The 14938-nt window shown below is 34.3% G+C and overlaps 1 protein-coding gene across 1 annotated transcript in view; it reads right to left on the bottom strand.

The window, feature by feature from the left end:
• The window catches only part of ARMC3 (armadillo repeat containing 3), a 57088-nt gene that overhangs the window by 25269 nt on the left and 16881 nt on the right, over window positions 1-14938 (bottom strand). Inside the window, exons 7-10 of the mRNA XM_083876326.1 lie at window positions 13487-13681; window positions 12671-12854; window positions 7194-7346; window positions 6964-7069 (exon numbers count right to left, since the gene is read on the bottom strand). Coding sequence (XP_083732452.1) covers window positions 6964-7069; window positions 7194-7346; window positions 12671-12854; window positions 13487-13681 — 638 coding nt within the window. The remainder of the gene's footprint in view (window positions 1-6963; window positions 7070-7193; window positions 7347-12670; window positions 12855-13486; window positions 13682-14938) is intronic.

Here is a 14938-nt window from a genome sequence, read left to right on the forward strand (position 1 = left end):
TATACCTAATTTAAAATATTACAGAAGCATTGGTAATGAACTATCTGTTCAAGGAATTTCTGATATTTCCATTATTATATGGAAGGCTTGAAATTCAACAATAGAAACCCTTTTTTTGCTCCTGAAACATCCCATGTACCTTCAGCCAGAATAAGCTCATTAAAACAATGCAATCCCCCTCTCTCTTTTTTCTGATCCAAGAAGTAGTGTATGCAAAAATCAGTAACTAGGCACAAATATTCAGAGTCTGGAATCCACACTGTTACAAAAGCAAAGTAAGAGGGAACATGTGCTGTCAGAGCAGCCTTCTTGGAGGTGAAAGGAAAGAAAAAGCCAAATCAGGGTCCTCACAATTCCTCTGAAAGCAGGGAGCAAGGAGACCATGGTTCTTCATCTTTGGAAGCACCAGCTGAGGAAGGATAAAAGAGCTCAGCCAAGTCAGTCTCTACACATAGGACTTTGGATTGTGAACTTGAGCTTTCACTTCTGGGTAACTCTTTTCTGGGCAATTTGCCTTGCTACAAGCTCAAGCTCTAACGATGATTTAGAATGCTGAAATTTATGCTTTAACTTTCTCCCTTTAAATTATATCTCTAAGAAAATACATAATCTACTATGTTATGATAAAATTACTAAGGTTGTATGTCAAAATGTGAAGGTTAGTTGTGAAAGCTTATTTTTAGCAGATGACAGTCCAAGTGGACAACATGCCACAGTGAGTGAACAGGTTAAATTCACAGCAGGGCAGAATTAAATTTGCATGGACAGTCATAACTCTGAAATTTCCTTACAGACACTTCAAATAAACAACTTCACACTATACTCAAATAACATGCACTTAAGTAATCTAGTTTAGAAATCTACTTCAAAGAAAATATGTGTGCAAAAGCACCAATACATTTGTTTGAAATATTTACTCATATGTAAAATAACCCTTGCCACTTTTAATTCATAAAAAGCATAATTTATCTCAGTGCATGTGACTGAATGACATTGCAAGGATACACACTCGAGAGTACTCATGGTACTTGTGCCTCTACACAAAAGAAAGTTTTCTCTCCCAGGCTTAGGGGTCTCCAACCAGGAAGAAAAAGTTTTTACCTGATCCCACAGAAATCTATCTCGGTGAGTTCCAGGCGACAACAAACGTGCTCTGAGTGAATTACCTTAGCCCTCCACAGCTAAGATGTACAGTGATCATACTGCAAGGCTTTGGAAGTAGGGGTGTACAAACAGGCCAAAAGATTCTGCTGTATCTACAAGGATTAAAATTTCTATGTACTTATCATCATTCCAGATCAGGAGTGTTCTGTCTGAAACTATTTTGGACCTACTTAGGTTTCCATGCACTTTAGGAGGCACGTGGTGACACGAGATCTGTGTTACACAGAGATAAATGCTCTATACTCGTCTTTGTCTTGAATATAACCCCAAAGTTAAAAAACAACCACCAAAAAAACCCCAGGAGAATGCATAACAATTTTTTTTTTTTTTTGAAAGACGAACTGTACTGGGAAGAAAACAGTTACAGTGTCTGAGCCCACAGGACTTTCCCATGCAGCCACACCTTCCCAGTCTAAGAGAAAAATACTACAGCTGCCTGTATGAAAGATTTCTGACTGCCAGCAGGGCACAACCCCATGTCCGTGGGTTGTGTATCAGTCATCTGATATAATGTTAAAGTTTTAGTAGGAACCCATTTCTGAGTGACATTCCCAGACACAGGACTTAACTCAGCTTTTCTGCCAAGGCACAAATTTCTCATAAAACTTTTTGCAGTTTTCAATGGAAGTCAAGATGTAACTTGCAAGGAAAAGCTTGTGAGCTCTTAGGTAGTGGGTAATGACTTTGTTGGTTTTTTTTTTTTTTTTTTTTTTTTTTTTTTTTTTTTTTTTTTTTTTTTTTTACTACAGTACCTCCCACAATATGGTCATATAGTAAGAGAAAGGAAAAAAGAGGAACCTGTTTGTGGCCTGAGATAACTGTATTGCAGGGTGTAGACGTGGATGCTAATGTAAAAAGTAACAGCATGACCCTCAAAACTCAAAAATATCCCTTTACCTTTCAGCACATTAGCTCAAAAATGTAATTCTGTCACTAGGGGTCAGTATTAAAACATATTACATCTACACAATACAGCCAGCATTCTATTGTTGATTTCCTCCTTCAAAAAAACAAACTTATGCCATAAAGAACTATTAAACCACAAAAAAGACATAACCTACACTGGGTCATCACCTTTTTATGCTATTAAATATAGCTCTTATTCTAGAAATTTCTGTTCCTGTTCTCATAAATTAACACATATATTCATGCAAATCTATGATCTTACATAATATTGATACTTTAATATTTATGTGAATTAGGTTCCATCTACAATCTTGAAAGAGAAAAGCTATTACTAAGTTTCTCAGTTTCTAATAGAGAAGATTCTGCCTAATGGTAATAATCACTACTTCCTAATAATAATATTTGGAATGTAAGAAAAACTGGATGTTTTTCAAATTTATTCCTTGACAGCCACACTCGTCTTATAAACAATAAAAAAAAAATCTGTTGTGTACTAAAAATCTCGGTTGAAAAAGGTGAGGCACTCTCACTACAGGTGAAACAGATTGAGGACGTATTTTGAGTCATTAGATCAATGTATGAATTTCAGTTTGGAATAATAGATATAACACCCACTAAAGTCAAGGGAACAACTCCCTTTCTCCCCACTGGACACTCTCCACAACCAATGAGTTCCCAACCTCTCCTCCTATCCCAAACTACTCTCAAATCTTGACAATCTTGATACATTTGAGAAAGCATACATTTAGATCCTGCACTAATGCCTGGAACTGCCTAAATGTATATAACCTTTGTGAATTCAAATTTGCAGGTTCTCTGATTCCTGTGAAGGATTTAGGAATTAGAAAATTAAATAACATAAAGCTTGCTGAATTCATACATTTAGGGATGATACTTTACTATCTTGAATCCACATATAAAACAGAATTTTGTCACATGACACTTACTAAAACCCCCAGGAGAAATATTCTGTCAGAAGTCTGTCATGTACCACAACTTCCTGCAGCCCTTGGTACAGATGAAGAAAAAACATCCTTTTCCTTCTTCCCTCAGACCAAATTCTAACTGACTGCAATAAATTTTGCACTTAAAATAAACAATTTAGGACAAATATTATTGAAGCTATTAATTAGTTTTCATGTTCAGTACAAAGTTCTAAATTCCCAAGCATATGTTTTCCTTTAGTGGCAAATCCATTAGGTGCCCAGAATTCAGACATTGCCAGATTTATGAAGGCAGCTATTAGAAATGGCATTTGTGCTACAAGAATACTGAAGAAAAGAGCTGGTCAAATTAATGTCTGATTAACTGGTATATGTGAGAGCTTATTTCTGTGTGCTACTTCTAATATCATAGTTATATTTAACATGATTATCTTATCCTAAATACATGAAAAGCAAAAATAATTTATTATACTTTAAATGAGAAAAAATAGGCAGAGGCTGAGGTAAGCCATTTGTTCCAGGATTAGATGTGTGGCACAGAATCACTTATTTTCCTGCCCAACAGATGACGCTGCTGTTTCTTTGTTCGTGTGCAATTGTTCCATTTGTGCATCACATCCATTACTGAACTGCCTGCGCCCACACTGCCCGCTGCCTGGACACAGCAAAACCAGAGAGCTTCAGAGACTCTTTAAATGGCATTTTGCTGTCCAAATAACTGTATACACTTTTCAATAAAGCAAGTTATTGCTCTGGATTAAAAAAAAAAAAAAAAAAAAAAAAAAAAAAAAAAAAAAAAAAAAAAAAAAGGTGATAGAAAAGATGGATGCAAATACCCAGCTCAACATAATTCTTTTTTCCAGAAGCAGACCACAGAAACAAATTCTGACATATATATCAAGGATGACCTTGGAGCTGTGCACACATAGTAACATAACATGTTAGAATAAGCACATGGGATTTTAAACTGTAATGTACTTTGCAATTTTATTTTTACTGAGCCTAATTATTACAAGTTTACAAGGATTTATCATCAATATTGATCAGCATTAAAATTCTTATAAAAGCATAGTCTGAGGGTGTCTCAGCCTGTAAACTAATGAGGCATTTGACCACTGTATTTTTTCCTATGCGCTATTGAAGTGGGACACAACATCAGCTCTGCAGCAAAAACTTAAATGCTGAAATATTTTAGACGTTATTTATATTAATTGCTACGTATTCTGGTAGAGATTCTATTGAAAATCCACGTTCTTCAGTAAACCTGAAAACTTAAACCACTTGTATGGGACTCATGCCCTCTTCTGCTCTAGATTTTTGGTTAAAATACTACGGGAAGCAGAGTTATTAATTAATTTATTTATTTTTGCCAAATCGTGGTTGCTTGAGGACTTGTGTCAAATGACAAGCTGGTCTCTGTCCTGTTCATCATGAACAGGTGTTCTAATTACCAAACCTCCACCATATTTGACACCTTTATTAGCTGCCTCAGTTGAGAAACAAAGGATTGATTGGGTAGGGGTATAGAACTGGCCTTTCATTGCTATGGGGAAGCACCTAAAGGTCAAGGTTAATATACATTAGCAGGGGGTAGTATTGCCCATTGCCTATGCTGTTCTTGTGCTGTTAATCAATGGAAGACTTTATGAGCTACCTATGGTGAGAATTTTATTTACACTATTCCTTTAAATTGTATTTTTCCATATTATATGAAAAGGTGGCAGCACTTCTTGATATTCCTAACAAGAACAACAAATCTCCAGCAAAAATAGCAACATTTTTTATCCTCAGATATATACTGTACCAAATAAAAGGAAAAGGTACACATCGTTAAATCAATATAACATAGAAAAATGCTCATGAAATTAAATACAGCAGAATGCATGCATATGAGTACAACAAGGTTGAATATTTAACTAGCCAGTAAAAATGAAAGCACTTACAGCAAATAGTCTTCCCCATCACTGGACCTATTTTGCTCTTGCCACATAAGGTCTACCTGCTGCTACTACCTTTCTGATTTTATATTCTTGGAGGGTTTATAACAAGAATCTAATACATAACTGATAAAAGGGCACAAGTCTCATCAGTTTCATTTGAGATCAGAATATTGTCAACATAATCACACAGCAAAGTTACATTATTATAAAAGTGCATCAGCATCTTCATTATTTATACACTTATTTTCAATGTCTACAGCACATACAAATGAAACATTCTAGTATGAAATATGATTATGGTAACTCAATCTGGAATTAATTTTCTCCAAACTATTTTTTTCCCTATTATGTGAATGTAAAATAAATATGGGTCTCATAGTCAGTCAGTGAGCTGGAACTATACCAATTTGTATCAGCTAAGAGTTCAACACTATATATTCATTTATAGATCCTAGTCACACTCAGACCTTTCTATGACTTATTAATGGTTTTGATTTAGAAATGAAGCTTTGAAGTAATTATATAGTCACATGGAATTCATCCAATATACATATTTAATGTAAATTATTGCTTCCTGATTTTCACAGAAGACCTCTGATTAGATTATCTGGTGCTTCCATATTGTACTTGAAGCTGGATTGTGAGGAGAGAGAAGTATATGTAAGCCACCTTTACAATTTCCTGACTCTGCCCAGCAAGAAACAAATACGGACTTCATTAAAATGCAGAAGAACAGAGACAGCTATTTCCCTGCCTGAGGTCTCAGAGAATTGTTCCAGCAGTTGAGCTAAACAATGTCCTGACTATCTCCTTAGCAAAAAGAAATGGAATGAGTTGGCATAAGCTGCTATACCAACTCAAAACTCTCCAGAGATCCCCTTTTCACAATGTGAAACCTCAAAGGGCTGCACTACGAAAACCAGCTGAAGTGGAGCTGAAAGTTTGACCTCTGGACTCCAGCACTGTGCTCGTTTTATGTGTGTGTGACTCCCACTGACACCAACTGAAGAGTCCAGAGCATGAGGAGAGCAGAATATCAGACAAAAAAAAAAAAAAAAAAAAAGTACTATGTGAATCTGAGAACAGAGTATTATTCTCTCGTGTAAAATTATTGCTCTATCTGGTAACATAAAGTGAATACTAGTGACTATTAGAGCTGAATTAATAAATTGAAACAATTGATTTTGTGAATTATTTTACTTTTTCACTTCAAAGAATTTCTGTGACTTGATTCCAACTTTTTAAAGTATATTCCAGGAAAGATTTAAGGTGGTGGGGTTTTTTTGTTTGTTTGTTTGTTTGTTGGTTGGGGTTTTTTTGGGTTTGTAAGTTACATGTGACTGCTCATATACATCACACTACTCTGTTACTTTTCCCTTAACAGGACTTATAGAGGCATGGAAGAATGCTGCAGCTGACAGTAGAATTTAGTTGATACAATTGTTTTGGAACATATAGTGAGCTAATCATTGTTACCTTTGTTAGTAATCTTGGCTTCTGAAGGTACACTTCTTTTCTTTCAGAGAAAGCACTATAAGCATTCTCTATTACTTGGGAAATAATTTTTAAAAAAAGGAAGAGCAAAACAATGCCAATCAGGAGATCTATCTCCCTCAAAGAATGGATTTAGATCAGTCAAAAAGGTTGTATGAACCATTAAATTTTAAAATATATCAATGATTTTGGATTTTAAAAAGGAACTCCACATCAAATGCTTTAGATTATAAGGCATATTTTGCTCATATGTTCTCTTCAAAACATGATTTATATCTCTGCTTTCATTACATCTGCCTCATACCTTCCCTTGATGAAACTAATGTTAGCAGACAGAGCACAACTCTCGTAACACTGATGAGAACCAAGCTATCTGCAGGTGACTCAAGCACCAAAAAGCACCTTATAGTCAAATTCAAACAGATCGGCCTTGTAGGATAGGGACAAGATGAAGCATTCTTTAAAAATCAAATCAGATAGTGATTTAAATAATAATTTAATTATTGCAGACTCACCTTGCATTTCTAGGACTGGCTGTTGTCAAATTAGTTAATGCTGTCACTACAGCTTCTTTTACCTCTTCATTGTTACTGCTTAGCAAGTGTACTAGCTGGGGAATCCCTTTGAAAGAAATAATTATATGTATGAACATTTAAATAAACCATGTCAGTCTCCAAATTGTAGTATTCTTCTTATAAACAGAAAAAACACAAATTCTCATTTCATCCTTTCCCACCTTACTTACCCTGGAGTCCAAGGACACATTTACTGTCTAGATTTTCACACATGGCAGAAATGGCTTGGGAAGCAGCAACTTTAACTTCATCACTGTTAGAATCCAAAAGGCTTAGGAGAAATTTCTCAACCTCTTCCCAATGAAAGATTTTTCGTATTTCAGCTTTAAATGAGAAATAACAATGGCATTAATCTGCATGTTTTCCAAATCGGTGAAAGGACATAAATTTGATTTCATTTTGTTATTGGTAATATTTTGGTAACAGAGACACCAGCCATTAAGAAATGTGGACAAAGGACTTGAGCTAAATCCCATCACAGAACATGCTGACTTGGAAGGGAGCTGCAAAGATCATCCAAATCCAACTCCTGGATTAGGCTTCATTGAACTCTGAACCAAGACCAATTAATGACTATTAAACACAGTGTAAACATAAATACCTCAACAGAATGCAAAGTTTGTTCTCTACAAGAGAGAATGTACACAGGCTTGATGGAAATAGCTTTTCCAATCCAACAGATCATACTTACTCAGGATCATGCTGAACTTCAGTTTATGCTAACAAAGTCTAAATGCATAAAATTCAAGCACATACCAGTAGAAGTACAATTGAACTTGGTGAAATACCATTCAATGTATAAAAATAGAACAAAAAAGGAAAGGAGCATTACAAAGAAAATTATAATATTTGCACAGCTTGTAGTTCTTCATTAACTCCCACTTTGCAGAGAATTTGAATTTTGTTGTGTAGCACATTGTTCAGTGCTGACCCTACACCGCACTGACTGGCAACAGCTGCAGAAGGACAGAGAGGCTCCTTCCTCTGCAAAAGTAGCAAAAGAAGCACCAAAAATATCCACAGACATCTGTATGAAGATACCGATAAACTGATAAACTCCCTCAGCCCAAAACTGGTGAGATCAGAAATGCAGGTGTTTCTTAGAAAGATCCCTGAAAGAAACTTTCTGCTGCAGAAAGGCACTAGAAGCACGGAAGCTTTACAATGATGAGTCAATAAACATTTAACCATATGAATAACTTAAACCAGACTAATTACATACTGGAAGTTATAGCTACATAGTAGAATTTTGGAATGTATTAAAGAATTTCAGGAACTGAGAAGTCAGTAGGACTTCAAAATATTTAGAAATTTTACCAGTGCTTCCTACTGTTCTGAGGGATCATTCCCTTGTTTGGATTGTTGTCCTCCAAATAAATAAAAAATTACAAGGAAAAAAAATCATAAGTATTCTTTTAGATAAACCTGAATCAGTAGTGAATAAAAGTAAACAAATACAAGTCTGCAAAGTCAATGAAAAATAAGTTTGATCAAAAATGTAATCAGAGCAGAAATTACTCAAAACACAGAGATGAGGCAGGTGCAGTCAATTTCTCCTCTTCAGTTCAGTTTTAAACTTTTTTAGAATCCTCCGATACGCAAATGAAATCACAAAACAAAGATGCAACAGAGATGCAACAAATAAAACAAGGAGGATTATAAGTGTCAGCAGAACTTTGGCCACAGCCATCAGCCTGACAGCCTGATGCATGTCAGTCAGCTCTTAAGAGAATGCCTCAGTTGGGATGAGAGTCTATTTGACAAGTGATCAAGTATGTCGCTGGCCTGTTGCTTGCCAAGGTAGTCATAATCCCTAATAACAATCTCTGAGGTTCTTCATGCTTCAGTAATTTGTTTATTGTACAGCAAGTTACACATTTGTTTACAGATTTTCTTTTAAAATATTCTTGCTTTTAAAAGCAGCTATGATGATGGGTAAGCATTTATTTTAAAGACAATTTATGCATATATGAAATGATAATATGAATAAATAACTTGAATTAGTGAAAACAGTAACTTAAAATACTTTAAACAGAAAAATAATTTTATAATAATGTGGAAAACCAGGTTGAAATCTTGAATTCAATTCAATTCAATTCAAATCTTGAATTTGAACTTATCACAAAAGGTATGCAAGTATATTTAGGCAGTTAGATCAATGAGAACTATTAATATTTCAGTATCTAGGTGCCAATTCTATTTAAGAGGTGAACATTTTTTGCTGATCTCTCTGTGTGGATGAGTTGTTTCTTTTGCCTCCTTTACTACAGACTAGAAAGAATTCACAACAGAAAAGCATCATTTATACTAAAGCACTTCATATGTCAGTGCCAGGATAATTTTTACAGTGATTAATTTCTTGACCCCTAAGTAATTTGAATACATTGATTTAACATGAAGGAAAATCAAGCACACTACTAAAAGACTTTGGAGTATCAACCAGTTCTGTCCAGATTTTCATGCATTGAACCCCATGGTGAGACACACTTTATTTTTCAATATATTTTCTTATTTCCCCTTCTTACCCAAAAGTCATTATCTGAGTTCTATTGATTACTATTCAGGTCACTGTCATCACCTTATGGAATTATTCATACCAATTTCAAATGAAAAAAGTTAATGTTAAATACACTGATCTTGAGTTGGGATAACGCAGATAAACAAAGATCTGTATTATGAAATGCATTTGGTAATCAGGCTACAGAGCATGTTTTGTGTGCTTCCCTTTGAGCATGAGATGCATTGAGATACAGAGAAAGAATGTGGAGAGCTTCAAACCAGAAATTTGGCAGAGCAAGTGTGATCATCACTTTCTCCATAAACACTCCACAGCATTTTGTTGTTGCTGGTGTGTCTGGCATTGTCAAGGGAAAATCAGGCTCTCCTTAATCAACAGTCCAGATAATCCACTCACAGACATTCAATAATTTATAGCATTAGATTATATTTAGTATTCTGAAATGACTGCATTATTTGGTGGGCAAGGCAGGAATCACAGTATAATTCACCACTGTAATTCTGAGTATACAAAACAAAATCATCAATAAATTAATATATTAAATTCAAAATTATGTTACAGAACAAAAAAGAAAATTCAGGGACAAAGGCATAATGATTATGTATAGAAATATGATCCATTTTAATGTACTTAAACAGAGCAGCATCCTAGAGATGCTATTTAAAGTTGAATATCATGTTTATACCATGTAATTTATTCTGATACTGAGAATAACTCTTAAGGGATAAATATATCTTATAACAACAACACCAAGTTACAGGAGCCCCTTTCCAAAGGGTTGAAAGGGACATAAAACAAAACTGCTTGCTAGGATCACATCTATCAGGAAAAAAAAAACAATCCAAAACCAAATTCCATCTGTCAACAATAATAATTTCAAAACCAGATACTGCAGTATACTCAGCTGCCAGGATTAAAAAACCAGCTAGATACATGTTCTGTCATAGCAGAAGTAGGTTTTTCATTCCAATGATAAGCAGTATTTCTTTTCCCAAGGACACAGGAAATGTTGGTAAATTGCAACCATGATTATCAAACCTGAAGAATGTGGGTATAGCTATTGCAAATTTAATTAAAAAGTCACTACAGAACTAAGAGCTGTGTTGTATTATACTGGATCATCACAGTACTTGCCACATCAAGGCAAGTACTAGTACAGTATACATTAGTGCTGCATTTTGGATAGGCTGTTTAAACCAAAATCCAATCTATTGAAATATTTCAGTTTTATTTTTGCACTTGGGCTATTCCTTATAATGGTCTTTTCTTTACACTGCAAGGCTGACTTTATTCCAGTATCTCTATGTAGCCAAAAAATTCAGAGGTTTTACATTGAGCAGCAAGTTCACTGGACTGTGTTTTCCACTGCAACAGGACAACAAGTTTCCTTTTGTCTAGCTGGATGTCACCAAAATTCTATGGCTTGAAAGCAAATATTTTAGATCTTCTTTTGATGTATTTTCCCAGCTTGCTGCATCCATACTAACTGTCATAGGCTGAAGAAGAGAGCAAACCTTTATAATGAAACCTCATTGACTCCATTTGTAAAGAAGCATGACAAGAAGATGCATCTTCACTGACGGTAACATCCCATGATATAAGATCATAGGCAGTACTGTAATATATTATGTGTGGTTCTTGCAACTGTGCTTTAAAAATGTGCTCAGACATGCTTCTACTAACAGCTGCTAAAATATTAGGCCACAAAAACTGAAAAAAAAGTGTGAAAGAGGACAAGAAGGCTATGCTTATTTGAAAATAAATATGATAAAGGAGTAAGATGCAGCAGAAAGCAGTAGGAGCAAATATAAATCTGCTTAGCATACAACTTACAAGCCTGTCACAGGACTATAAAAATGATACTGACAGTCCTAAGTAGCATAATAAAATAACAACACAGGAAAATACACAAAGAAAATACTGACATAAGAAGGTCCCTTCCTATCTTTGATACCTGAACATTAATGAAAACAATTTTCAGTGACTTGCCAAGCTTCCAACAGATAATTACAAAAGCACAGAAAAACCCACAGAATACTCGGACACTCTTTCTGTGTATCATTTTCAATCCAAATAATTACAAATATTCAGGATATCAAACTAAGCAAGGTGAGAAAAGAATCAGAGAGATAACATGGGGAAGAGATGAAAGGAGGTCTGAAATACGGCAGAAAGGAGAGATTATTTTATCCATGTATTAAATTAAATGACATCTTTTTAAAATATACATAAAGCCACAATTCAACCACAAGGTGCCAGAATTATGAATGAAATATTTAAATTCTACTGTCATAAAAATCCCTTGACAGAAGTAAAATCTATAGTCAGAAGTATGCTATTAGTTACATTGCATTTTGTTACACAACACTATTTTGCACATGTTGCAACTCAGTAACCAATGTATGGAAGGAATTTCAAATGTAGTTTGATTAAAAGAGCATCCTTGTGGTCATAAATGATGAGCATGTTCTGCCTAATTCAGAATTCCTTGGTGAATTAAAGAAAAGTATATAAAAAAGAACTATAGGATGAATAATTATAAAAAGATTACAATGAAACTATTTAACTCCCCTGGGAATATTAATCTGCAAGCCATTTGAAAGGTTTCCTTTCATGCCTCTGTTAAAGGAATTTGTATTTGAAATTGCCTGACATTTAGACGAGCAGTTGAATGCAAAAGGAAGTCAGCTTGCAATGAAGTCTTAACAGATAGAGGCAGAAACAGTGCCGGCAAAGGTGGCTTAAGATGGCAGTCAGCTGGCATCACTAAACAAAAGACAAGGATCATGTTTTCAGAGCTCCACTTTCCTTTGAGGACAGCATTTTACAAGAATATATTAAAATAAAATAATAAAAATACATTAAAAATAAACTGAGGCAAAACTGTAACATTTTCAAATACATATATATATATTATATATATATATATATATATATATATATATATATATAAAATCTCCTAGCATCCAATTGCTGCTCTGATTGACAAGACTCATCACTGTAATTAATTCTCGCCAATGCTTTCCTCAGCACAAGTACTACCCTCAACCAGAGAAGATGGCCTCATTCTGGATAAAAATTTATTTCATAAACAATTTCATGTCCATGGATTATAGAAAAGTAACATACAGTCATAAGCTGCCTTGGTTATTGCCTTTGCTGCATTCTTCTGAATATCAGGAACAGTAGAGACTTCTAAAAATGAAAGTAGTTTTTTAAGGCCTCCTGTCAGCTGAATCTGTTGCAGAGTATCCACATCTTCGAGGCAATTTCCCAACACAGCAAGAGTTTCAATATGTAGATCACTGAATTCCTAATAAAAAATAAAAAAGCCAAAAAAACCAAACAACCTTGAACTCAGGACTAAAATATCTTAGGCTTTTAAGTTTGTAGGATAAAGCTGTAACTTTCTTTTGGGCAGTACATTCATACTGTAAAGTATATATTTAGGAATTAATATTTTCATATAATTTATTTGATGATGACTTAGGATTCAACAAAATTTATTAAAAATAGTAAAACCCACAGAAGTTTTTCATTTACATCAAAGCGGGTCAGACAGGTACTCAGAATGGGCCTGTGATCTTAAATCTTAAAAAACTTCACTAATATTTCTACGTATTATATTTCCATGGTGACACATGAACTCAAGAAGCACTTAACTGAGTCTCATAATAATATAAAGAACAATAGGAAATTGTGTCTAAAGCATTATATAAAGTAAACTCAATTCAAAAATTGAATAATAAACACTTTGGGAAATGTCATTGCTTCTTTTCTTAGTAAGCTAGATATTCTACCTTATCCTATTTCTATCATAGTTCCCTCCAAGTAAGTAACTCTTTGTTCTTATATCTCTCTTACATAAAATAAGTAACATTTCTCATTAGCCATACAAACATCAGCACCACAAACAAAAAAACTTTTAAGGCAAGTAAAGCATACATCGTTTTCCAGTATTTTCAGAAGGCAATCTAATCCCTTATTTTCTCCCAGTAATATCCTGGTTTCTCTGTCTTTGCTAATTACTTCTAAGGTTTGAAGGGCCAACAACTGAATCCTCGGATATACAGATTCCAGTAGTTGCAGCAAGGGTGGAATTACATTCAGTTCACGAACTGCAGCACGGTTTTGAAAATCCTGCAGTAAAATATTCCAACAAAGAATGTTAGTGATAGAGAATATAACAATACATCAATTTCTCTCTTTACAGAATGAACACCAAAAATCTGATTTCAGACATTAAAAAATAAGCCAGCATTCCAGAGCTTCCAGTTCTGTAGATTTCTTTCTTTTAAGCTAAGAATCAAACTGAATATAATCAAGCCCCACAAACCTTAAATTCTAGAGTTTTTTGCATGACTGAAGTACACACTACAAAATCTAGTCCTGTATAAAGAAGCCTATTCACTCTTGATTTTACCATATTTTTCTCAACATAAATGTTTCTTTGAGAAAGTTTTTTAAATTTAGTTTCACCATTTTTATTTACCTCAATGGAAGGAAAATAGGTTTTTTGCACTCTGCTGTGGTTGCCTGGTTATATTTTCTTTTGTTTTTGTAATTACAAAATGACAATTTAAAATTTCAACTTTAAACAGTGAATATGCAGCTTAATAAAAACACAGTAGTTGATGATATTAAAAAAGAAAATAAATAAATAAATTACAATTTGCTTTTAAATAGCTTATTGCACATGTGCAGCATGCAATTATCCTTATCAATATAAGCAAGCACCAGGTGCAGTTATCCAGATATACCCTGCAACAAAGACAGCGAGATAGTAAAAAAGGAGAAAGAGTAAAATGTGATTCTGAATAGACATGCTCTGATGCCCCAAAAGAGATAGAGTTATAAACTAAATTCATTACTGAATTGATTCGCTTAAGCCATGGGAGAGAACTGCCACACAAATGCACCATTCTTTTGCTAAGCAGCATATGGATGACATTAGTGAAAGTAGCCAATAATGAATCTATTCCTCTCAGTATGGAAAGGAGCTGTTGACAGCATTCACCTATCATTAAAAAGATGTTCAAAATTGTGCCATGGACTTGCTGGTCAGAACAAGAAACAATGCGATTGGTAGTTCTTTAATTTGCAGGATAATTCCAACCTTTTGGACAGACAGATTACAACTCTCATTACTAAGATTAACATTTTTTCAACTAGGAAGGCAAATTCTTATTTAGTTTTAAAAATCTGAATCTCATACTGATGGTACTTTTACTGCAGTACAGCACAGACGACTGCATTAAGTTCAACAGAATTAAAAACCAGCTATATTCACAACTAATTTAACATTCAGGGACTCAGGTGCAAGGACTCAATATTTCAAAAACATTGATGAACACTATAGAGTAAAGGAAACAAATATTTTAAAATTACTAACCCCAC

Source organism: Zosterops lateralis (genome assembly GCF_965231275.1).
Source record: "Zosterops lateralis genome assembly, chromosome: 1".
Classification (NCBI taxonomy): domain Eukaryota; kingdom Metazoa; phylum Chordata; class Aves; order Passeriformes; family Zosteropidae; genus Zosterops; species Zosterops lateralis.